At 41.0% G+C, this 26,876-nt stretch overlaps 1 protein-coding gene across 5 annotated transcripts in view; it reads right to left on the reverse strand.

Annotated features, from left to right (window-relative positions):
• LOC126335192 (hydroxyacylglutathione hydrolase, mitochondrial) overlaps nucleotides 1-26,876 on the reverse strand; it is a 113,456-nt gene that overhangs the window by 46,696 nt on the left and 39,884 nt on the right. For all 5 annotated transcript variants that reach the window (XM_049998191.1, XM_049998195.1, XM_049998193.1 and 2 more), the window contains exons 4-5: nucleotides 21,949-22,276; nucleotides 19,174-19,318 (exon numbers count right to left, since the gene is read on the reverse strand). In XM_049998191.1, coding sequence (XP_049854148.1) covers nucleotides 19,174-19,318; nucleotides 21,949-22,276 — 473 coding nt within the window. The remainder of the gene's footprint in view (nucleotides 1-19,173; nucleotides 19,319-21,948; nucleotides 22,277-26,876) is intronic.

Consider the following 26,876-nt stretch of genomic DNA (forward strand, 5'->3'; position numbering starts at 1 on the left):
GGAGATGTTCCAACTAGTTGAGCACGGAGAGGGGGTAATACACGGGAAGTGGTCGCTCGAATATTTATCAGAAAGTGCATACCACTCAAACCGGCGTGCAAGTTGGGTCATATAGAGAGGTCTAAATGGGAATAGGTGTGAGATGTGTCCGAAAGGAAAGTAGGGGCGCCAGTATTGAGGCAGACAAGATTGAGCCGGTTGAAAACGTCTGCTAACAGGGAGCCCCTTGGACAGGATGCTGAAGAGCCCCAAAGAGGATGGTGGGCATTGAAGTCTCCAGTTAACAAAAATGATGTAGGTAGCTGAGCAATAATTTGCATCATGTCTGCCCTGGTAACGGCAGACGACGATGGAGTGTAAACGGTACAAGTGGAAAATGTAAAAGTGGAGAGAGTAATGCTGACGGCAACTGCCTCCAGGCCGGTGTGCAATGTGATGGGATCATAGTAGATATCATCCCGGACCAGCAACATAACCACTCCGTGATCTGGAATACCTGCCACAGGGGGTAGGTCAAAACGCACAGAGGTGTAGTGTGTCAAGGCAATTTGATTGCATGGGCGTAGCTTCATTTCCTGGAGGGCTATGACGAGCGGACGGTGCAAGCGGAGCAGCAGCTTTTAGTCCTCTCGGTTGGAGCAAATGCTGCAAATATTCCAGTGAATAAGTGCCATCGTGAGAAGAAGAAAATTTAAGAAGAAGTCACCTCGAAGGCCGCTGAGGGCCCGGCTTCGAGCGAGCACTGCTGCCGCAAGCAGTAGGCGGACAGTCGTCGTCCATTTGTTCTATAGGTTCATCGGCCATCTTGTTAAGATGGCCGGGAGGGGGAGCTTCCTCCGCTGGTGAACGGCCAGATGTTCGGCTACCAGCGGTGCGGCCAGGCGAAACGGATGATGGCCTGGGGCGGCAACCACAGGGTGGCACAGGAGAAGAAATGCGCCGTGGCGGGGAAGGAGAACTGTGCTTCCTGTGAGCCTTCTTGGAAGGTCGTTTTGTGGAAGTATTGGGCGATGGATGGGAGTTCGAGGTACGTAGGAAGTCTGCACGAGACGGTTCCTTCTTGAAGGCCCGTGCATCTGACTTCTTGGCAGAAGCTGATAAAGGTGCTTGTGTCTGAGGGGTGACAGGAGGAAGAGGAGACGTCGACCGGGCAATCTTAGCACTGGCCGAACGGACGACCGTAGTGCTGAAGGTCAGATCGCATGTCTGCGTCGTCACCTCCCTGGTAGTCAGAGGAGAGGCGAGGACAGTACTGTATTTCCCCGATGGGAGCAGCGTGGGCTTCCTACTAGCAAATAGCTTTCGAGCAGCCGAGGCGGACACTTTCTCTTTGACCCGAATTTCCGGTATATAGCGTTCTTCCTTGTAGATGGGACAGTCACGGGAGGACGCTGCATGGTCACCCTGACAGTTCACACAACGAGGAGACAGAGGTGGACAGTCACCCTCATGGACATCCCTGCCACAAGTGACACATTTAGTTGCATTGGAACAAGACTGGTGAGTGTGATTAAAATGCTGACACTGGTAGCAGCGCGTAGGTGTCGGGACATAGGGGCGAACAGAAATAACCTCGTAGCTCGCTTTGATGCACGACGGCAGCTGAACACTATCAAAGGTCAAGAAAAGTGTCCGGGTCGGTACAAGGTCATTGTTGACCTTTTTCATCACCCTATGGACAGCCGTCATGCCCTGTTCAGCGAGGAAAGACTGAATCTCCTCATCAGTCTATCCGTCGAGTGATCTAGTATATACCACACCACGAGATGAATTCAAAGTGCGGTGAGCCACCACCTGGACAGGGTACGTGTACAGGAGTGTGGCCCGAAGCAGTTTTTGTGCCTGAAAGGCGCTCTCAGTTTCTAGTAACAAGGTACCGTTACGCAACCTGGTACAAGACTTGACCGATCCGGCTATGGCATATACGCCCTTCTGGATAACGAAAGGGTTGACAGAGGAAAAATCCTTTCCGTCCTCATATCGAGAAATGAGGAACTGTGGGGCAGCCGGTAGTTCTTTTGTCACTGGTGGCTGGTCAAGTTTCCGTTTGTGGGCAGAAGTCGAGAGAGAAGAATAAGGGAAATCCATTGCGGAGGAATCCCCTATGATTGCCAGCGTCTCCGATGGCATGCTCCTTCCTTGTGGGGACCCTCTCAGAGGGCACTCCCGCCTTAGGTGATTGTTCACACCTCCCGAGAAACGGACAGAGGGACCAATCAGCATGGTCGGAAGGTATCAGCTCAGGCAATCACCCCTCCCTGGGCCTGGCCTTTACCAGGCGGTACGTGCGTGCCTTACTTGTCTACCCAGGGCGGGGAATTACACGTTACCCTGTCACCGGCTACGCGTGCCAATGCGTGGGTCAGCCTTCAGGCACGCACAGGGAGGAAGGAAGAAGAGGAAAAAGAAAGGAGAGGGAAAGAAAGGACAGACTGTCTCAAACGCTGAGGCGGAGACAAGAGAAGGCAAGGAGAAGAAGGCAAGGGAAAGAGTAAGTAAGACAGTGAGATGGAGAAGAACAAAGAAAGGAACCAACCGAAGGAAGGAAGAAACCAGAAGAAGTGAAAAACCAAAATGACCGCAAATATACGTCGTGGAACTGTCTGTCTCTGGACGCAGGCGCTAAGTACCCCCTTGAGGGGGAGGGACTACTTTTAGTCGCCTCTTACGACAGGCAGGAATACCTCGGGCCTATTCTAACCCCCGGACCAGCAGGGGGGATTTGTAGGTTATGTTGCCAATTATTAGGTGTGCTAGAGGCAGATATGTAGTGAAATGCTTGTCATGCTCACCTTATATGGTCTCTCAGAGGAGAGGCACAAGTGCATTTGGTTTTTATGCAGTGTTATTCCCTGATTCTTTCTAACATTGCCTTTCAGGATATCTGTATTTAAGGCATTCACTTATATTTAATCTAGAATTCCTCATTTCCAAAGCCTTCCAGCATGGATGGGCACTGTTAACACCAGTATTATAGAATTTCAATTCTGGGATAGCGAAGCTACAGATCTTAGTTTTCACTCATGCAGCATACGGCTTGTGAAACATTGAAGTAAATGACTTTCCATTACAACTAAAATTTCCCCAAAATGCAAATGAATAAAACACTTATACTGACAGTTTGCAACAAAGCTTACTTTACTGGAACAAAAAGTAATTGGAAATCAACCTTTCCCCATAAGCCACGAAAGAGTAAGGTATCGAACACTTTGTCTCTCTAATTCCATGTGTCTAAATGCAATCTAATGCCACATGCAAACAGATTTTCACACTACCATGAGAATGCAGAAATACATTGGTGGTGATGGAAGCATGAAGAAACATAGATAAACAACAGTTTGATGCCATGCAGTAATTTCAATATTCAGAAGAGAAGAAACCGAAAATTATGTTCAGTAACACAGAAACTAAACTCTAGAATGAAATTTTCACTCTGCAGCAGAGTGTGCACTGATATGAAACTTTCTGGCAGATTAAAACTGTGTACTAGACTGAGACTCCGACATGGGACCTCTGCCTCTCACGCCTGCAAAGCCATGACTCCGCAATATCCTCCTTCCTTCCAGAAGTGGTAGTTCTGTAAGTTTCTCGGGAAAACTTCTCTGAAGTTTGGAAGGTAGGAGATAAGATACTGGTGGAAGTAAAGCTGTGAGTACAGGTCATGAGTCGTGCTTGGACAGCTCAGATGGTAGACCACTTGCCCACAAAAGGCAAAAGTCTCGAGTTTGAGTCTTGGTCCGGCACACGGTTTTAATCTGCCAGGAAGTTTCAGAAACTAAACCGTAGATTTTGGACAGAGAACAATTCTGTGTCTTCATTTGTTTTTCACCTTGAAATCTAGATTTCTGATGCATACTAACTAGCCTGTTCATTGCTTTTGTAATGTTCTCATATTGTTTGGAGGCTAAATGATGTAAAGAATCCAAATTAACATCTTTCATGGTTCCTTCAAATCTTTCCAGTGCCTTTTGTTTTCTGTTGTTGCTTGGAATTCGTAAAGCAGACCAGTATGCCTACTCCCACGTGGTAGTGGAATGAGGTTGCCAGAGGCTTCTATTCGAAATCTTGTGACACGTCAAACAAGCACTTGATTACCTAGAATTTCTATGTTAGTTTACATAGCTACTTAAACAAAAGCAAGAAGAAACCCTAATTTATCCATTTGTATAAATCATTCAAAAAACTGCAGAACAAACAATCAAATATAGTCTGCCACTTACAGTTTTAATACCGTAACTAGCAGCCGAGTCAATGGTAAATTATAGTCATGGTCAAACATTTACAGCTATCTGCAGCTGTGGCAGTGTCCATACTAAATATTCGACCACTGAGAAGTATACTGTGATGCGAATTTATCTTTTGTCACAGTGTTGAACGAACAGAAATTGTTGCAGAGTTCTGCCTGCGTCACTAGCCTTGTTGAACCTCTTTTCTTATTGGGCTTTTCGTACTGCCCTGAAAACAATACACCAAGGTAAATGTGCATATTCTATGGGGAGAAACATCCTACATTCTATTCTTCCAGAAACGAACGCTCGTCTTGTGTGTCAGTATCACATAGTGATTGGATAGCTCTTGTGATGAACAATTCACAATAATAATAGTAATATTAACAAACTAACAATAAATTAAATTTATAATATTACAGAAGAAGGATGACAATTAAAAATAAGTAGTAACAGGCTGGCACAAGGCAATTTTTAAATTTTTTTTAGCATTTTGTTACTAAATTCCATTCTGGTTATTAGCAGAGTAAAATATAAAAAAATGATATGATTCATATTTGTAGTCCAACAAGATCAACTGGCAACTACCCTTGCCTCTGATCACGAGGGCGTGGTGCCATGGAATGAACATGACACTAAATTGTTTAGCACTCTGTCATTGCTCTGGTGGTAGTTAATGCAGACATTTCACAACATGAAATACAAAGCTAGTTGACATGTAAGCACGGAATGACCCCATGGGGTAAAACATATTACACTTACAACATTGATGCCACATAAATGTGATGACTATTTAGATTACTGTATTCAGTAAAGGAAGAGAATATCACAGGAATTTAGGAGGATCACTCAGCGCCAGTCCCAAAAGTGAGTGAAAGATTGCAAGGCACCCAATATCGTCAGCCAGAACACTGCCAAGCCTCAAGCACACTAGCAAAATGAAGAACTTCGTGGACAACTCACAATGTCCTCACTGCTGTCCACAGCCTGCCCCGGTCCTCAGTGGTAATCTAAGTGAAGATTTCAGGCTGACAGCAAAATTCAAATACTGTCAATGTTGGAAAGCTTTCTTAAAAAAAGAGTAACCCTAGATTAAATCTAAGTGAATGCCTTAAATTCAGATAGTCTGAAAGGCAATGTTAGAGAGAATCAGAAGATAACACTACATAAAAACCAAATGAGCCTGTGCCTCCCCTCAGAGTCCATATAAGTGAACATGATAGGCATTTTACTACATATCTACCCCTAGAACAGCTAAGAATTGGCAACATTCTTGCAAATATTTGGCAGACTTGTCATAGTGCATTTACTTTTGTGTGTGTACTTTACTTCACTAAATTCACATTCCTCTTCCACTTTGATGACATACACTGCATACTTCTCACATAAGATGGGAAACCAAGAGAGGAAATTTAATTTTTGAACTCCATGCATGCCATACCCCACACGAGTAACAACTTTTCTTATCTGCAATGTTGCATTATGAGGCACAGTGTCCAATATTGTAATGAAAGATACCTGCTCTCAGCAGCGTCTTGTTAGTTCAGTGCTTCTGCAGATGTCTCGCAATGTAAGTGCACTGAGAGTTGTCAGTTCTAATTGTGGTGTATACAAGTGCTCTCAAGGTCCTTCTTTCCCATTTTATTTGAAGGAGCTCCAAATTGCTAGAACAAATTGTTTAACTACACCTGAAGAAAGGCAGTACATATTAAGTCTTCGCAAAAGCTCGACTTGGTAAGCTGTATTGATGATTATAGCTGTCTGCTTTATGAAACCCAAGCAGCATCAATATACAAATGTCTCTGAAGACCTTTAAATCAACTGTCAACTAAATGAATTTGAGTTTTGTTTATCACGTAGGATTCATATTACAAGGGAATAGCTATTAAGTGTGCATACTGATTATGATTAACATACTTACTCTGTGTTAGACCTCTGAAATAGTAGTTAGACATTCCTATAGAAATTTGCTGACATTGGCATTAGATATATTAGGTAGCTTAACAAAATAGGAAATTTTGTTGGTCTGAATGTAACTGAATACTTTAAATGTAACTTACAATCAGTATTAAGCCATGAAGTCATATATGGCCCTCAAAATGTGCAGCATGTCTGGGTTACTATAGAGCAGAGCATGCTGCAATGTATTCACAATGTATATTGTATAGTCACCGTAAGGAATAAACCAATGACATTAAACACACTAGACCAATTACTAACAGTGGCTTTGCAAAAATTACAAATTCGCAATGAAAAAATTGCAGGAAGAATCATTTATAAAACAAAAAGGAGTGAGATAGAAGCATTAATAATAACATAAAGAATTTAGTGAGGTATTCTGATTGGATTGCAAGCTATATAATTAATTTTAAGTCATACTCATGTCTTGTATATTTGTGTAATACAATACCAATAATATTAAAACAGGTCATCTGCCTCTGTTGGTATCAAGAATGAGATGCCAACTGTAGATTTTCTGTGGAGCAATGCTCAACAACAGTAGAACATTTTATAATGCCCAGAGCAATGAGCAGTAGCTGATGCTTTTGACAAAGAGCGAGAGAGGACAGTGCTGCTGGTTTGCAGATAAATGGTCCCACAGAGCTCTGGCTGATGTTATTGGACAGTACTGTTATTGTGCGGTGTGTCAGAAAGTGAATTGTGTTGCAGCTGTGGAACGCTACACAGACATTGCATTCAGATGACACACAGTTTACTGCTAGACCACGAGCGTAGATGGCACACAACAGCTCTCATAGAAGTTGAGACTTCCTCCAGAAGCTACATCAGGCTACAGTGTTGTCAGACCATGCAGCATCCGGACAGACCCATCCAGTATAAACTGCAATTCACCTGACTCCACTTTTAGATGGAACTGAACTGACTTTAAAATTGAATGTATACTCAGTAACAGAATATGTTTCTACAACTGAAAAATTAAACATGTCACTACAAATGAAACATTAGTGTCAACAATGGTGTTAATTTGGCTGTTGATCTACAGCACTATTTATTTTCGAGATTGGCAACAATTTTTTTTTTAGCAGGAATGGGGGGGGGGGGGGGGGGGAGAGTGCAAAAGTAACTGAAGTTGTAAGTGCTCATATTAGAACACTAATATGAAAAAGAAGTTAAAGCGACTACACGTTCAGTCCAATTGGTGGGAGGAAAGATAGCTAAGAACCAGGACTTCCTCTTGGAGGAAGGTCCACAAAACATATTTTAGAGGCAGCAGAGGTCCTGAACCAAAGATTAAATGTATTTTGCCATGTTGTTACGATGGATGAAAAGAAAAGAAAAGAAAAGAAAAGAAAAGAAAAGAAAAGAAAAGAAAAGAAAAGAAAAGAAAAGAAAAGAAAAGAAAAGAAAAGCACTGTTGACAGACCACACCTTGTTTCCTAAAACACTAGAACATAGCTGGTTAAAAAAGGGCATTTGGTCAGGAAATGGTGAACTGTCAAAGGTCAATGACAATAAGCTCAACAAATGGTGATGACTAAAAAGACAGTTCCCAGTAAGCAACCTAGCTAAAATGATCTGCTTGTGGCAAGAGGGCTGAGAGGAGGTAGGAAAAGCTGCAGGGAGGGGTTTAATTACATGGAACTTGTTCCCATGATCAGTGATGATGCCAAAGTGACACCACCTGCCAACAGATGGCAACACTGATAGCATCTGAAGAAATAGAAGAGATAGTGGGCTGAGATAGGAGGATTGCAGCCTCGGCAGCAGTTTCAGCATCCTCAATTCCTGTCAGACTGACATGACCAGGAACCCAGATGAACACCACAGTGGCTCCCTCAATAGTGAACAAGTGGAAGCTTACTTGGAACTGTTGCACTAAGGGATAGACTGCATACAGCACAGAGTCGCCGAAGGGCACTGAGATAATCAGAACATATGACAATTAAAAACCGTGTGTAGCCGGGTGTACTGAGTGCCTGATAATAGGTTGAAGAGCTCTGCTGTAAATAGTGAGCAGTGTTCTGAAAGCTGATACCAAAAATGTCTGGTGCTTTTTACCTAGGCACACCTGACACCACAGTCAGTCTTAGAGCCATCAGTATACATGAAGGTGCTACTGCGTATGAAGGTCAAGAAACTCACAGCGACAGATCGAATCGGGAGTAGTTTCCTTAGGAAGCAAACGAACTCCAAGATCGGGCACCGCAAGAAGCCCAGGCGGTGAGGGTTCAAACCCATCAGGAAAATGGCAGGTATTGTGAAGTTAATGTGCTGAAGCAGTAGCCAAAATTGAACTCCAGGAGGTTACAGATAAGAAGAGCATGGTCAATACTGGCGGCCATGTGAGACATCAAAAAAGGAGGCATGGGAAGGGTAGCCAGGTGTGGCAGACAATGGCATGCATATCCACTGAAGAGAACATGAAGACAGTATGAAAGTGACAGTTTGACAGCTTTTGCATAGAGAGTCTCAACCGGGCTAATGTAAAAGGCGCCAGAGGCCACACAGATTCCATGATAGTGGATTGTATTAAGATGCTGTAAAATGGATGGACATGCAGATGAACCAACAAAACACCCTTAGTCTAGTTTTGAGTGGACAAGGTATCAGTACAAATGGAGGAGGGTGGCCAGGACATTGGGTACAGCAAGCGGGCATGTAAGACGTGGGAGGACCAAGAAAGTTTTCTATCAAGCATAAGCCCCAGGAATTTAATAGTTTCAGTGAATGGAAGAGCAACAGGCCCAAGATGAAAAGATGATGGAAGAAACCCACTATGCCGGCAGAAATTCATACAAACGGTTTTGTCAGTGGAAAAGCAAAAGCCACTGTCAATGTACCACGAGAAAAGATGATCAAGACACCACTGAAGATGCTGCTCAAGGAGACAAATCTATGGAGATCTGCAATAGATCACAAAGTCATTGACAAAAAGGGAGCCAGTGTTGCCTGGCAGGAGACAAGCCATAATATGGCTACAGCAAAAAGGATTGCACTCAGGACAGAGTCTTGAGGCACCTCATTCTCCTGCATAAAGGTGTGTGTGACAAGGACTAACCGACACATACCTTAAAATCTCTGACTTTTAAAACTCCTGCAGAAAATGGGCAGGCAACCTCAGAAACCTAACATGTATAGAGTATGGAGGGTACCAGTCCAACAGGAGGTATCATAGGCTTTCTCCAAATCTAAAAACATGGTCACAGTCTGCTATTTCCACAGCAAACTATTCATGACATGGGTTGACAAAGTGACGAGATGGTCAATTGCACAGCAGCGCACTTGAAATCCACATTGCACAATGATTAGTTGATAACGTAATTCCAGCCACCATTCCCAGCCGTGCCAAGAATCATACTTTCCATCACTTTGCAAACACAGCTGGTGAGAGAAATGAGATGGTAGCTAGAAGGAAGGAATTAATCATTACTGCGCTTAGGTATGGGTATGACAGTGGCTTCATAGCAGTCCCTGGATAATGAGCAATCTGCCCAAATACAATTGTATGTTTGTTGTTGTTGTGGTCTTCAGTCTTGAGACTGGTTTGATGCAACTCTCCATGCTACTCTATCTTGTGCAAGCTTCTTCATCTCCCAATACCTACTGCAACCTACATCCTTCTGAATCTGCTTAGTGTAGTCATCTCTTGGTCTCCCTCTATGATTTTTACCCTCCACGCTGCCCTCCAATACTAAATTGGTGATCCCTTGATGCCTCAGAACATGTCCTACCAACCGATCCCAGCTTCTTGTCAACTTGTGCCACAAACTTCTCTTCTCCCCAATCCTATTCAATACTTCCTCATTAGTTATGTGATCTACCCATCTAATCTTTAGCATTCTTCTGTAGCACCACATTTCGAAAGCTTCTATTCTCTTCTTGTCCAAACCATTTATCGTCCATGTTTCACTTCCATACATGGCCACACTCCATACAAATACTTTAGAAAAGGACTTCCTGACACTTAAATTTATACTCAATGTTAACAAATTTCTCTTCTTCAGAAACGATTTCCTTACCATTGCCAGTCTACATTTTATATCTTCTCTACTTCGACCATCATCAGCTATTTTGCTCCCCAAACAGCAAAATTCCTTTACTACTTTAAGTGACTCATTTCCTAATCTAATTCCCTCAGCATCACCCGACTTTATTCGATTACATTCCATTATCCTCGTTTTGCTTTTGTTGATGTTCATCTTATCCTCCTTTCAAGACGCTGTCCATCCTGTTCAACTGCTCTTCCAAGTCCTTTGCTGGTTCTGACAGAATTACAATGTCATTGGCGAACCTCAAAGTTTTTATTTCTTCTCCATGGATTTTAATATCTACTCCGAATTTTTCTTTTGTTTCCTTTACTGCTTGCTCAATATACAGATTGAATAACATCGGGGAGAGGCTACAACCCTGTCTTACTCCCTTCCCAACCACTGCTTCCCTTTCATGTGCCTCGACTCTTGTAACTGCCATATGGTTTCTGTACAAATTGTAAACAGCCTTTCGCTCCCTGTATTGTACCCCTGCCACCTTTAGAATTTGAAAGAGAGTATTCCAGTCAACATTGTCAAAAGCTTTCTCTAAGTCTACAAATGCTAGAAACATAGGTTTGCCTTTTCTTAATCTTTCTTCTAAGATGAGTCGTAAGGTCAGTATTGCCTCAAGTGTTCCAGTATTTCTACGGAATCCAAACTTATCTTCCCCGAGGTCGGCTTCTACTAGTTTTTCCATTCGTCTGTAAAGAATTCGTGTTAGTATTTTGCAGCTATGACTTATTAAACTGATTGTTCGGTAATTTTCACATCTGTCAACACCTGCTTTCTTTGGGATTGGAATTATTATATTCTTCTTGAAGTCTGAGGGTATTTCGCCTGTCTCATACATCTTGCTCACCAGCTGGTAGAGTTTTCTCAGGACTGGTTGTCCCAAGGCCGTCAGTAGTTCTAATGGAATGTTGTCTACTCCGGGGGCCTTGTTTCGACTCAGGTCTTTCAGTGCTCTGTCAAACTCTTCACGCAGTATCGTATCTCCCATTTCGTCTTCATCTACATCCTCTTCCATTTCCATAATATTGTCCTCAAGTACATCGCCCTTGTATAAACCTTCTATATACTCCTTCCACCTTTCTGCCTTCCCTTCTTTGCTTAGAACTGGGCTGCCATCTGAGCTCTTGATATTCATACACTTGGTTCTCTTCTCTCCAAAAGTCTCTTTAATTTTCCTCTAGGCAGTATCTATCTTACCCCTAGTGAGATAAGCTTCTACATCCTTACATTTGTCCTCTAGCCATCCTTGTTTAGCCATTTTGCACTTCCTGCCGATCTCATTTTTGAGACGTTTGTATTCCTTTTTGCCTGCTTCATTTACTGCATTTTTATATTTTCTCCTTTCATCAATTAAATTCAATATTTCTTCTGTTACCCAAGGATTTCTACTAGCCCTCGTCTTTTTACCTACTTGATCCTCTGCGACCTTCACTACTTCATCCCTCAAAGCTACCCATTATTCTTCTACTGTATTTATTTCCCCCATTCCTAACAATTGTTCTCTTATGCTCTCCCTGAAACTCTGTACAACCTCTGGTTCTTTCAGTTTATCTAGGTCCCATCTCCTTAAATTCCCACCTTTTTGCAGTTTCTTCAGTTTTAATCTACAGGTCATAACCAATAGATTGTGGTCAGAGTCCACATCTGCTCCTGGAAATGTCTTGCAATTTAAAACCTGGTTCCTAAATCTTTGTCTTACCATTATATAATCTATCTGATACCTTTTAGTATCTCCAGGGTTCTTCCATGTATACAACCTTCTGTCATGATTCTTCAACCACGTGTTAGCTATGATTAAGTTATGCTCTGTGCAAAATTCTACCAGGCGGCTTCCTCTTTCATTTTTTAGCCCCAATCCATATCCACCTACTACGTTTCCTCCTCTCCCTTTTCCTACACACGAATTCCAGTCACACATGACTATTAAATTTTCATCTGCCTTCACTATCTGAATAATCTCTTTTATTTCATCATACATTTCTTCAATTTCTTCATCATCTGCAGAGATAGTTGGCATATAAACTTGTACTACTGTAGTAGGTGTGGGCTTCATATCTGTCTTGGCCACAATAATGCGTTCACTATGCTGTTTGTAGTAGCTTACCCATTCCTATTTTCCTATTCATTATTAAACCTACTCCTGCATTACCCCTATTTGATTTTGTGTTTGTAACCCTGTAGTCACCTGACCAGAGGTCTTGTTCCTCCTGCCACCAAACTTCACTAATTCCCACTATATCTAACTTTAACCTGTCCATTTCCCTTTTTAAATTTTCTGACCTACCTGTCCGATTAAGGTATCTGTATGTATGAAGGAAAAAGTGCTTGCCACAACAGAAAGGTGCTGCAACATCTGAATATGTACATCTTCTGTCCCTGGGGTGGAAGACCGGGATAAAGTGAGAGCATGATCTAGTTCCCTCATAGTAAAGGTGACAATGTAACATTCACAATTGTGAGAGGAGAAGAGTATCACCCAAGCCTCCTCCACTCATTTCTAAGGAAGAAAGGTGGACTGATAGTAGGTGGAGCTTGAAATCTCCACAAAATACCATCCTAAGGTGTTGGAGATAGCAATAGGGTGCAAAATGACATTATCTGCTACTGTCAGGCCAGAAACCACACAGCGGAAGAGGGGTTGAGACTGTCAAAAGAATGACTAAATAAAATCTAGCTAGCTTTTTTGCTATTATGAAGAATACAATGACATTGTGTATGCTAATGTTTGTAACAAATATAGCTCACCATTATAGGATGATCATTAAAATCACGGAGAGCACACCTCTGGGTGCAAACTGGATTGCGGCATGCGGCAGGGGACCGGAACACAGCAAGGTACAGATGAACTGCAAAATATGGAATGTTCTGTGGCAGTAAAAATTAAATTACTCTATCTGGTCATTACAACTGAGGAAATGATGTTTGCAGAAGGTCACCAGGGAAGAGTAATACCTCCAGTTGGCCTTAAAAAGCCACCAAGTTGGTTTATACATAGGTGGAGTAGGAGTCAGCAAACTGATAGTGCATGGGAAATAGTCGCTTGAGTATATATCCGAGATGACGGACCACTTGAGACAACGAGCAAGGTGGGCAGTCCAGAATGAGAGGTCCAGATGGGAATAGAATTGCATGGAGTCTGAAGCGAATGTGGGTGCTCCAGTGTCAAGACAGACAAGGCTTAGTTGATTGAGAAGGTCAGTCAAGAGCGCTCCTCTCTGACAGGTTCTAGAGGAGCCCCAAAGGGGATGGTGCACTTTGAAGTCACCAAGCAGGAGAAAAGGGGTGAGGGATTGAGCAATAAGCTGGAGGAAGTCTGCCGTAGTGACACCAATGGACAGAGGGACAGAGACAATGCAATGAGAAAAAGTGATGTGAGGAAGGATAACAAGGACTGCAAAAGCTTGCAACAAAGTGTTCAGTGAGATGGTTTTGCCATGAACGTCATTCTTGGTGAACAGCATGACCCGCCATGAGATGGAATGCCGTCCTCTGAGGTAAGGTCAATGCAGATTGGAAGGAAATGCCACATGTCTAAGCGATCATGAGCATGCAATTTTGTTTCTTGGAAGCAGAAAAAAGCGGACACTGGAATTCCAAGAGCAGCTGTGATTCCTGCTTGTTGGATCTAATGCCACAAACGTTTCATTGGCGAAGATTCATAATAGGAAATGCGGACTAGGGAACAAATGAAGGGTAATCATCTAGACAGCTGCAGAGTGCCAGACTTCGAAGATTCACTATTACAGGGCCCAGAGACTGGACGATCCTGTTCCATTAGATGTACAGAGGCAGTGGCAATCTCCTTGGGTTGGCTTGCAGATTACAGGGCAGAAAAATGGTAGGTGGTTCGCACCAGCCAAATGGAGGTTGGACGGGTGAGGGTATCAAGTGGCGATACCACTGAAGAGGATATCAGAGTCGGGAAAAGAGAAGACCATTTGCCTGTGTGTGATTTCCTAGACGCTTTGTGGTTGTCAGATAAAGACTCAGATGTCTTTTGACTTTAGGGGGACAAAAAGCATAAAGTCTCTGTGGGAGTATTCCTTTGGTCTTTTCTGCCCTGCTGGTTGTGAAGCTATTAATTTTGCTGCTGGGGGCGAAGATTTGGTGGCTTGCTGCACAGCTGTAGAAGGAGATGGGGATCCTATTGTGCTACTGGGTGATTTTACAACTGTAGTGCTGAGTTGGACGTCACAAGCCTACGTCATAATGTGCTTTGTGGAGCGAGGCATGGTGATAATGGTACTGTAAGTACAAGATGGTAAAATGTAGGGCTTTCAACTAGCCAACAAGTTGTGAGTGACAAGGTAAGGTACTGCAAGACGGCCCACTCATCACAGTACACAGGAGATTCACGGGATGAGGCGGCATGGTCACCATCACAACTGATACTGCAGGGAGGAGAAGGCAAACAATCTCCTCGTGACCATCTCCACCACAAGTAAGACATTTGGCTGTGTTTTGACAGGACATGCGAGTGTGGTTGTAACGCTGACACTGGTGGTAACACCTTGGGTATGGGATATGTGTTTGGACCATGACGATTTCATAGCCCACTTTGATCTTCGATGGAAGCACTACCTAATCAAATGTGAGAAAAAGAGTATGTGTAGGCACTAAGGTAGCAGCAACCTTTTTCATTACCCAGTGGACTGCAGAGACACCCCACTCAGACAGTTAAGTTTGTAATTTCTCCCTCTGCCAGACCATCAAGCAGTCAAGTGTACATAACACCACACAAAGAATTCAGCATCCGATGGGCCTAAACATGAAGAGGATAGCTGTGGAGGAGCGAAGCAATTGTTAGGCTTGAAAACCACAATTGGTCTCCAGAAGCAAAGACCCATTATGTAAACACAAGCAGGATTTTACAGGGCCTATAACTGGATCAACACCTTTCTGAATAATAAACAGATTTACTGTAGCAAAGGACTGTCCTCCTTTGGTATATGATACCATGAGGAACCAAAGTGCAGCTGGGAGAGTCTTTGAATCTTTAGCCTCATTCTGTTTGTGTGTAGTAGACATAGACTAAGGTGGTGACTGACTCACTGCACAAAAATATCCCCATGAGTTCCAGCGTCTCTGTTGGTGTGCCGTGGCTAATAAAAATAAAAAATGTTTGTAAGTATCCACCTGACACACTCTCTCTCTCTCTCTCTCTCTCTCTCTGAGGGGGCTCAATCTCCTTAGATGATGGTTGACATCTCAGGTCACACCTTCTGAACTCACCAACTAGCATTTTGGAAAGGTAAAAGCTCAGGTAATCACCCATTCCTAGGCCTGGCTGGTATCAGGGGGGTACATGTGAAACCTAATTGTTGACCCGGGCCTGGGAATTATGCATTACCCAGTCACCTATTATGCATGGGCCAGACTTTAGGAGTGCACAGGGAGGAAGAAGAAACAAAGAGAAACTTCAAATGGCGAGTGGAGGAAGGGTAGGAGAAGGAGAATGAAGATATAAAGAAATAAGAAGAAACAGATGAGGGACTGTTCTGATGCCAGACTATTTAAACTTCAGAACACATAGCCAGAAATATCCCAGACACAGGAGGAGGACAGACATGCAGCATGGAAAGGGAAGAGACGCTGCAAAGGCTGGGGCCTGGTGGTAGCCAGGCACAAACTCACAAAAGTGTGGTGAACCCCCCGGAAGGTGGTTGTAAACAGACTCATTCAGGCACTGGCTAGGAGCAGTGCCCCAGTCAGGCTCTCGCTCCGGCTCAAAAAGTGTTAATCCCAAGCGTTACCATTTCCAACCGATCCATCTGTAGGGGGCCGGGAAGGACAATATATTGTTGTCATTTAGTTTGCTTATACTGTCAGCACTGTAAGAACTGTACATTGTAGCAATCGATAACAAATGGAAATCACAGCTCTGACTATGAGATAAGTGGATCTATGAGTTCATGATTCGTAAGTGGTTCACACACACAATATGATGCTAATAATATGTTAATGGTTATTCAAGAAACAGAGACCATAAAAAACTGTAAAACTAGAAGGAAATTTGATGTCACTGAAGTAAATGTTCGCAGATGGTGTCAGATGAAGAGGAAATTAATGAGCACACGTTCTATAAGCCAAACTTTCAGGGGGCCAAACCAGGGAATGTTTCATGAATTGAAGCAGCTGGACCTCAGTACACGCACAAGAAACACAATTAGGGGTTCCCAATTATTCAAGAAATTATTTGATTGAAAGCACTGAGTTCAAGAGGAATTTTCTAGCATCATCATATCATTAGGCTAAGAAAATGGCATGACCATGTGCAAGGCCATATGGATAATGTCAATAAGAAATCTGTTAATTTTGATATGCTGTTAAATATTACTGTTAATGTGAAGGGTGTTATAAGTGTTCCTACAAGAATTTCTGGCAATGTAAAGGCCAGAGTAACAGTAATGCTAGCAGATTGGAAGAAAGATCGTACCATATGGGGCTCAGCTGGAAAACCACACTGAAAGAAAAACTGCCTGCAGGGCATATCTCCAAATGCCAAAAAATGGTACTGATGCCACATGACCAAAGTTACGATGGATGAAGTCTGTTTGGAATGGAATACCATGCTATTTGCTTAATACAAAGAAAATGTTGGTGCTGGATTATTTCGGGCAACACAGCCAGGAAGTTAAGAATCTGATATCAAAGAACAACACAGACCTGGTAATAATTCCTGGTTGCAGAACTTCACAACTTCCAAGTAAGTGATGAAATTAACAGACCTTTTAAGGCTTGCCTGTGACAGATTTACAGTAAGTGGTTTCTTCAAGGAGAACACGACCTAAATACACATTTGGGCCAGTGGGCCCTTACTGTCTGGGACAAAATATCAACTGAATTTATAATGAAAGGATTCAAAAAGGTTTGCATATTCAATCCTAAGGATAGTTCACAAGATGACACGATAGGGGGGGGGGGGCAATAAGGAAGAAATGATAGCAGGCTTACAGATGATGATGATCATAAGAAATGGTGGTGGTGATTAAAAACAGTAGTAACACAGGCTGCTCACTTATAGACTACAAAAAAAAGGAAGTGAAGAGTTTATTTCTCCTCATGTTACTAAAACGTAGATAATCAATAAGTCGCATAAGATTAGAATAGTTTTAATATTAACTCGTTTAGGTGGATACTTTAAAAAGTATTTTTATTAGGCACAGTACATTCAAAATAACAATTTCTCAAGGACTCTCTCTCTCCCCCCCCCCCCCCCCCTCCCCTCTCTCTCTCTCTCTCTCTCTCTCTCTCTCTCTCTCTCTCTCTCTCTCTCTCTCTCTCTCTCATTGATAAATATGGTATACTGTAATTACTAAGAAAAATATAATATAAATACTTGTTTAACGAAATACAAATGCCGCTGTAGACTGATGCAAAGAAAAGTTTATGGTAGCAATGAATGCTTCTGATATCAATCATTTCATGCAATTCAATAAAATGTTTTTATTTGATAATTCAGTCATTTCACTAATCACATGTAATTATTATTGACAACAGCCGTGAAAGTCTTCGCACATACAATATGACAGTCATTAAATTATCACACTAGGTAGGTGCATAACTGTTCCATACTTTGTGTTTATCTGTCTATGAGCCCACTGGACAAACCTCACACCACCCCCAACTACCAGCTGTACAGGAGCGCTCTCCTTAACACCCAATATCATTCCCAACTGGAGCTACTGAACCATAACCATGTCCTTCTCCAGGACTTTGATTGTCTATCACTGTGCATGGAAATGAGGGCCATCCTACCCACAATACTTCCCACCCCTCTTAATGTTGTATTTCACTGCTAATTCAACCTACACAACATCCTGGTTCACCACTATGCCACTTCCAACCTTTTGCCACAGACCATCTGTCCCTGTGGAAAATCAAATTGCACGACAACATGGTCATGTTATCCTTGGGAGTTATCCTTTCAACACATTCCTTCTCATAATACTCCTGTCCCATCTTCCACTAATCAACTGCACCCACACCTTCTACCTATCAGACCCTCCTTCCTCTGTCCTGTCGCACCCTCCCAATCCACTCCTCCATGTTATCATGGGCTGCACAAATTCAATGGTTACAGTGCTCTTATGTCACATGCCTACCCTGCCTCTCCCTCTCACATTCATTCATATACCTTTTTTTTTTAGCTTAGCTTGTGAAAGGATTCATTAGAAAGCTACCGTAGTTTCCGTTATTAACTGTGAGCCAGGGAAGACAACGCTTTCACTGTTCACTGAATTGTCTCATTTATACCCAAATTACAAATATTAACCCATTTCGAGCCAATTTTCTGATCACTGCATTCTCCTCAACTCCTAACTTAACTGTCAGAAGGCAGCAACCACATTTGAAACCTGGTCTGGCATACAGTTTTAACTTGTCACACGCAATCATTGCAGCAAATACTATGACTAAAATAAAAGAATTAATTCTCAACTAAATCCTTGTTTGAAACATGCTACCAATTTTATGGTAATCATTCAGGGTCCCAACACCTTAGACACTTTATAGGCCAGACACAAGACAAAGCTATACCGAATCGACCCGTACCAACAGTCTTTTCGTTAGTTACAAATTAGCAAAAATGTTATCCCCTTCTTTGTATCTTTTCTACACAAAAAAGAAAAAAGGTATGCAGGAAAGAAATATCAGCTAGCACCTAAGAACAGAAAAGCTTTGTATGTTATTTGTGAATGTCTTTAGATTTATGAAGAACAAATAAATTGTGTGTGTATTCATTAATCATCCTATTCCTGCAAAGTCTGAAATTTTTCTCTCTAAGGAAACAGGAAAGAAAATTATAGAAATCACTCATTCTCTTTTTCCATCTGTAAACGAAAGTAGCATGTGGAGATTAACTCCAAAAAAAAAAAAAAAAACCACATCACTGATACACTGTTTCCATTTGCATGAAACTAAGGAAATAGATGAATAGTTACCAATAGTTGATGGCACTGTTGGTTCCTGCTTTGAACGTTTTTCCTGTGCCCATTCCATTTTTATTTTGATGTCTTGGTTGGCAGGTTCAACATGTCCAGCAAATTTTAGGTTGGCAACTGTATATTCATGGCCACAAAAGACCCTCTGGAACATAAAAGTTGTACATTGTAGTAGTGAAATCCTTTCAATTTTATGCAGATAAGCACATGACGACAAATGTAATTCTGGGCAATTTACCACACTTACAATCATGTGCCACTAGTGGTTTTAAAACCTCTCAGTTTAGAAATCAAGTACATAATACATTTAATCTCCCATATATTTATTTAGTCATGTGCGAATTTAAAAAATTATTCCTGGAATAGAATAACTGAACATTAATAGATGCCAGAGATTACATTTAACTATTGAAGGACTTTACTGTCAGCGAAGTCAAACCTAGGCTGCCAGGCAGTACTATCCACACCATTCTAAAGTAAGGCTCTTTGTTTCTCCTCAGTCTCACAGACAGGGAGGGTTCCCTAATCCTGCAGTGGGAGTGACCAGTTACACATTTTTAACCTTCCCCAACCTACCATTCTTTCCTCCTTGATGAAGGAGCTAGTAGTTCTTAAAGGTAGAACCATGTTTTTTCCACTTCTAAAATATTTCTGCTTTCTGTTGGCAGTAATGAAATTTTATCTCCTGAGCAAAAATACTGCCAGACATTCTGCCTCATTATCATTTCATGAGTTTCTATAGTAAATTTTCCTTTTGATCAAACATAACTAACAGTTTCAGCTATTAAAGAAAAATCAGTCAACAATACAGAAGACTTACCTTTCCTTATTGTAAGAAAAAGGTCACACTGCCCTTTACATGTGCTTTTTCTTCATTGTGTTGTGCATTTGCTCTCAATTTTGTTTACCCAATCAGACTGGTATCATCAGAATTTGTTTATTTACTACAGTTATGATTAAAAATCATCTTGCCATTAATGTACAACAAGTGAGCTCAAAGGATCTTCCTCTACTAGTCAAGAACTGATATGCTAGCTCACTTATTACAATGAGCAGTTGTTACTTTTTACTTGGGTGCCATTCATTAATTTTACTCATATTACTTTTAGAACAATCATGTGGATGAAAGAGGTACAATATGACCTCACTGATTCTTTTATGACATTTTGTGTGTTTCAGATTATGTGGTTTTTCTGCCGTTTAGCTCTTCCATGGAGGCTTGACAAGTCCCTTCTGCAAGAACAGTAGAAAAATATGGCCATGTTGGAACAGTTGTTGGCTATGCTGACCCACGCTCAGCCACCAGCCAGCCAAAATACTAACGCGAATTCTTTACAGACGAATGGAAAAACTGGTAGAAGCCGACCTCGGCGAAGATCAGTTTGGTTTCCGCAGAAACGTTGGAACACGTGAGGCAATACTGACCCTGCGACTTATCTTAGAAAATAGATTAAGGAAAGGCAAACTTACATTTCTAGCATTTGTAGACTTAGAGAAAACTTTTGACAATGTTGACTGGAATACTCTCTTTCAAATTCTAAAGGTCTCAGGGGTAAAATACAGCTGTCCCCAATGTTATTCAATCTGCATCAGCCTGTCCCCAATGTTATTCAATCTGCATATTGAGCAAGCAGTAAGGAAACAAAAGAAAAATTCAGAGTAGGTATTAAAGTCCATGGAGAAGAAATACAAACTTTGTGGTTCGTCGATGACATTGTAATTCTGTCAGAGACAGCAAAGGACTTGGAAGAGCAGTTGAACAGAATGGACAGTGTCTTGAAAGGAGGATATTAGATGAACATCAACAAAAGTAAAACGAGGATAATGGAATGTAGCTGAATTAAGTCGGGTGACGCTGAGGGTATTAGGTTAGGAAACGAGACACTTAAAGTAGTAAAGGAGTTTTGCTATTTGGGGAGCAAAATAACTGATGATGGTCGAAGTAGAGAGGATATAAAATGTAGACTGGCAACGGCAAGGAAAGCGTTTCTGAAGAAGATAAATTTGTTAACATAGAGTATAGATTTAAGTGTCAGGAAGTTGTTTCCGAAAGTATTTGTATGGAGTGCAGCCATGTAAGGAAGTGAAACATGGACGATGAATAGTTTGGACAAGAAGAGAATAGAAGCTTTCTAAATGTGGTGCTGCGGGAGAATGCTGAGGATTATATGGGTAGATCACATAACTATTGAATAGACTAGGGGAGAAGAGGAGTTTGTGGCACAACTTGACAAGAAGAAGGGATCGCTTGGTAGGACATGTTCTGAGGCATCATGGGATCACAAATTTAGCATTGGAGGGCAGTGTGGAGGGTAAAAATCATAGAGGGAGATCAAGAGATGAATACACTAAGCAGATTCAGAAGGATGTAGGTTGCAGTAAGTACTGGGAGATGAAGCAGCTTGCACAGGATAGAGTAGCATGGAGAGCTGCATCAAACCAGTCTCAGGACTAAAGACGACAATAACAACAACATATTTTTGAGCTTCTCTGGAGCTGAAAATACAATTTTGAACAAAAGAGAATTATCGGTATGGCTAGAAGCCCAAACATATACAGTCTCTCTATCACACCATTAAACTGTGAAACATCACACTAAGTATTTCAGCAATTGACAGTGCAGTCCTAAATACAGTTAAGTACAGATATTCACACGTTTGATTGAAAAATTGATGCTCTCTGTACTGATGAAAATCTTATTTTAATGTATCAGAAAAATTACAACAGTTTTTCAAAAGATAATATTTTTAAGGAAAATGCATACAAAGCACATACTGTGTCATCAGGCAATGTTCCTAGTACTTCCACAAGGGCATGGTACATTTGTTGTGGCGTGCCTTCAAAAAAGCGTCCACAACCAGCTATGAAAAGAGTATCACCAGTAAATACAGCAGGTGCTGGCTCTCCCTGTGCACCAACTACATAGCATATATGTCCAGACGTATGGCACGGAGTAGCCAGACAGCGAATATGGAGATTACCCACATTCAACTCATCACCATGCTTGACCTTCCAGGTGAGTGCACCCACACGCTCATCACCACCTAAAACTTGCAGCCCTGCCACTTTTTTTGCAATGTTTTCATTCCCTCCAGCATGATCCCTGTAATCAGTAAACATGTAAAAAATTACAGCTGTGACTCAAGAACTGATTTTTAAACTCTTAGGCATACAGCAAATCATTTATGTTTCACTTGAACTAAGTAATAGTTTGTTAAGGTATCAAAGTGCAAAAAACTATTAAATAATTAAAAGTTGTATAATGTCCATGATTTAAGTAACTACCAAAGAACTGTAGTTCCCATTCTTGGCAGACACTGAAACATAATGAGCATGATTTTTAACAAAAGAAGATATTGAAACAGTACTTCAGTGCAGCTTCAGCTTCAATGAATTAAAAATGCACATCTCACTTAATCAATATCTAGTATTTTGGGAAGCTTCTAATTAATGTTTATATTTTTTTACTATTATCAAATGCACCAACAGACAAAATTTATAAGGACACAACACTGAAGAATATTCAGTGAAAAATACAATTACATTTAAAATTAAGTAACATTTGATTAAATTGTCCACATGGCTTAAAATTGTAAGGGTTGCTTTGGCTATGTACGTTTAGTTCACTGGTTCCTATCCATTTTTTTGGGACACCACAGAATGATTAAGCTTTTTGTGCACAGAAAACATGACAGTATGTCAAAATTTAACAGCAGTAGCAGTGAGTGTGTTGGAAGGATCCCAGATGTGCAGAAACTTAGTGTCTAAAATCTACAGCAAAAATCTATCCATCAAATGCCCACAGAACAGAACTGTTGCAGGCAACTTTCATTACCAATTTCAAAAACATGTTTATCACATTCTTCTCAATGTTTCTTTCAGCAGTATCCATGTCAACATGGTTTTGCTTCACAATATCAGAAGTTGTTCAGATGAAGGTCATTTGGATCAAACTCTTAAAACCATCATTACTGCTCAAATAATTTTTTGTGTGGATGATCAAACTCCCAATATATTACAGGCAAATTAGTCTAATGTCCAGTATTTCGTGCTTCACCTCCTCCTCCCCCCCCCCCCCCCCCCCACCATCATCCTGGGTGAAGCATTGACACACACTTAGCTCATACCTGTTCAAGCCATTCTATAATGCATCCTGCACTTTTGTGTGCGGAGAGGATAAATATTTGCCTCCTCCTCTCTTAGTCTCCACTGGTTACAAAGTCACTACATGTTTATATATCTTTTAGAGGGAGAGCAGAGCTCTTGCTACCTTCAAGTTGCATTGCACATCATGATATCCATCCCCTATAACTTAATGCCCAGTAGCTATCTTGTGAGATTGGAAAGGGAGCCATATCCCAATCAAATTCATGCTGCAGGTGAAAGACTTTTGGTCTTGTACATTAACCAGTCTGAATGTGGTTTTATGTAGTTTTTCACAATCATTTAGACAAATGCAGGACTCATTCCCAATTTCCATCTCATAAAATACAATGTACAAATATTTAAAACATGATAACACATAGAATTAAGTTTACACTATTCACAGGCAGAGAGTACACAAGACTTCTCTCCCTTAAATTAACTGAATAATGAAAACAGCAGACCCTGCATCACAGGACGGATGATAGGAATCGGAGTTGGATTGTAAATCTTACCAGCACAATTCAAGATGAAAATATAATTTTGATATGTGCTTTTCTTGTTTAACATTCAGAGTGGGATCCTTTACTCTGTTGCAAATGTCTCCAACAAGCCCTCATTTATTATGAAGCAAAAGTTGAGAATACAAAAATGCATAAGAAAATAAAAAGGCACTTCACACTTTAACAGAAATTGAAATCCTTATTCTATGTTTTCACGTGGTCCAGACTTAATAAAATGCAGAAGTGAGAAAAACGTAGAATCGAGAAAAATGTGAAGAAAATTGTTAAAACCAGCAAAATACAAGCAGAAACATATAACTGGCATATATAATTAAAAATCGTAATCCTCTATAATAAATTGTATAAAATGTATATAGGTAAAGGAAATTAAACATACAATACAATGTTTAGACTATAATTTGTAGTAATTAATGTCATCAGTTCTTAAGAAAATCACATGTGAGTACTAACAAGTAAACCATGTCAAAAAATTAAAATTGGTGTCTGGGTATAAGTTAATTGAGCATATTTTCTGATATGCTTTGACTACAAATTATACTTTGAAACAAGTGTTTTTGCAAGATCTTTCCTTTGGGATCAACCAGAAAAAAGTAAAAATTGATGCAACATGGTGAATTAAACCAAAAACTGTGAAGTACAATGAAAGATGAAGGGCGTCAGAAACTAGCATGCGCGATCAAGTGTGTGTGTGTGTGTGTGTGTGTGTGTGTGTGTGTGTGTGTGTTTGGGGGGGGGGGGGGTGTTTTCCTTCTGCAGCCAATAGCAGTGCAATATACTCTTGTGAGGTGAGCAGTGAGCACAGTGCTTATGGTCTTTTCCTTATTCATTGTGCTGAGTGGTTGAAGCGGAGCAATCTACAATATTGCCTAAGTGCACTGCTTTTACTTCGAACTCGTCACTTGCTGTAGAACAAACATAGCAAGTTTTGTGAAAACATGTATATACACACACAAGTTTTCTTTCACATGTGGTACTTATTTATACCAGTGAATGTGAAATACAGTTAAGCCTAATGTGATTTCAATGTTTATTTGTCCCGGCAACCTGTTACATCTATAACAATGTCTGCCATCACAAAACATTAAACGACATTGAAAACTACAACAAAGATGAACAAGCCATCATGCAACTGTTCACTAAACACATCCTGCTCACTATGATGCTGCACATAGCAAATGGAGTTGCCTACATTGGCTGCAGGCAGTAGGGGCACTGTACATTCTGGATTTTGTCTAAGGGCTCCAGCAGAACTAACATAAGTAAAATTAATGCACAGTAGTGAAAAGCGTATGACGTATAACTATATATAAATGAAACCTAAGTGGAAACTGTGGTCACTCCATTTGCAATACACCTATAGCATCCGACATGACAAATGTTATGTGCTAGTATAGAGAAGTGAAGTGTTGCACAGTGTATGCACCTGCAGTGTCATGTGGTGTAGCAGCTGAATTGCCGCTGTCAAGGTTATTTCTGTGCCTGGCCACCAGCAGCAATGATTTTTTTTATTTTTTATTTTTACTCTAATCAGATGGAAATGTTAAATGAGAACTACTAGTATTATATTCATAATGAATCTCAAACTGTGTTAACACTATGATGAAGAAAAGAAGAACTGCATGTTGTGGGTTGCGAATCTACATCCTTTCAATATGTTCAACAACGTCATTATCCTTTATGCTAAGGCTTAATTGTATGACCATTGTCTCAATCCTTCTTTACCACAACATTTCTCCAAGCCTCGTGTTGTTGCTGTGTTATTAACTGACATTTAATGATAAGGACACGTTTGGGATACATTTTCATTGCACCCTTGCTTTGAAATATCGTATTGTGACACACACACACTCCTACATAAATGAATAATTGAGATGCAAGTAGTCCACACAGGGTCAATTGCATGTGCTCAGAAAAGTCTACAGTCTAAAGCCCATTGGTAATGCCACAACTGCAAAAAGTAGTAGTCTACCACATCTACATATGTGTCTATACTCTGCAAACCACCGTGAGTCAACGGCAGAGGGTATGTCCCATTGTACCATTTATTAGCATTTCTTCCTGTTCCATACATGTAGGGAGAATGGGATGAGCGACTGTCTGAAGGCCTCTGTGCACCCATGCTTGTGCATTCTCCATGCACAATGTTTATTCCTACGTTTTTTATGTTCCACGTTTTTGGTTCTGTATTGACAATCTAGTTTACAATTAATTAGATTCCTGTTTTCATTGAATAACGAGTTTCCTGTCAAGTTTAACCCTTTGGCATTGGATTAATCAGAATTATTAAGCTGATCAGTTTTAATTACACTAATCCCAGGTAAGCTTGCTGTTTATCACTCTATACACTAGAAGCCACTGCATTAGCGTGACATCACCATGCTATACAGCTATTGACTGCAGGTGAAAAATGAACATCTGAGATGAGATAATCTGGCAGTATTCACCATATTTCACACTTTTCACTACATAAGCTAAATTTTTTTTCTATTTTCAAGGTGAACTTAAATCAAAGAATCCTCAAAACTGTGTGGTTTACGGTATAATTTGTGGCAGTAGTGTATTGGGAAATGGTTCGATTACCACATGTTTACATGTGTTAGTGTAGTGTGGTGGCGGCACTGACTGCTGGGTGACATAACAAGTTGCCAGCCAGTAAGAACTCGTCAGCTGGAAATGGTCAACATTTCGTTGGTTCTAACCGAGGATGTTTATCGAGAATCAGTGATTGAATTTAAAACGTTGACAATCTATATTGTTACTGAATACAATACATCAGAAATATATGCAGAAAGACGAGACTGAGTTGTAAGTGGCACACGAAAAGGTGGCTGGGCCCCTTCATCACATGTAAGCTCGGACCAGAACACTTCACAACGACTATCCAATTTTTACATTGCTGCCTCAACCTAGCAGTAGTTTTATCATAATTGCGCAGTGGAGCTAAATGTTACAAATTGTGTTGGCAAAGTTAATCATGGATTAAATCAGCATTTCTTTACTCATGTCTCCCCTCTCCACAATGGCGTAAAATATTCC

This window comes from Schistocerca gregaria, chromosome 2 (assembly GCF_023897955.1).
Source record: "Schistocerca gregaria isolate iqSchGreg1 chromosome 2, iqSchGreg1.2, whole genome shotgun sequence".
NCBI lineage: Eukaryota > Metazoa > Arthropoda > Insecta > Orthoptera > Acrididae > Schistocerca > Schistocerca gregaria.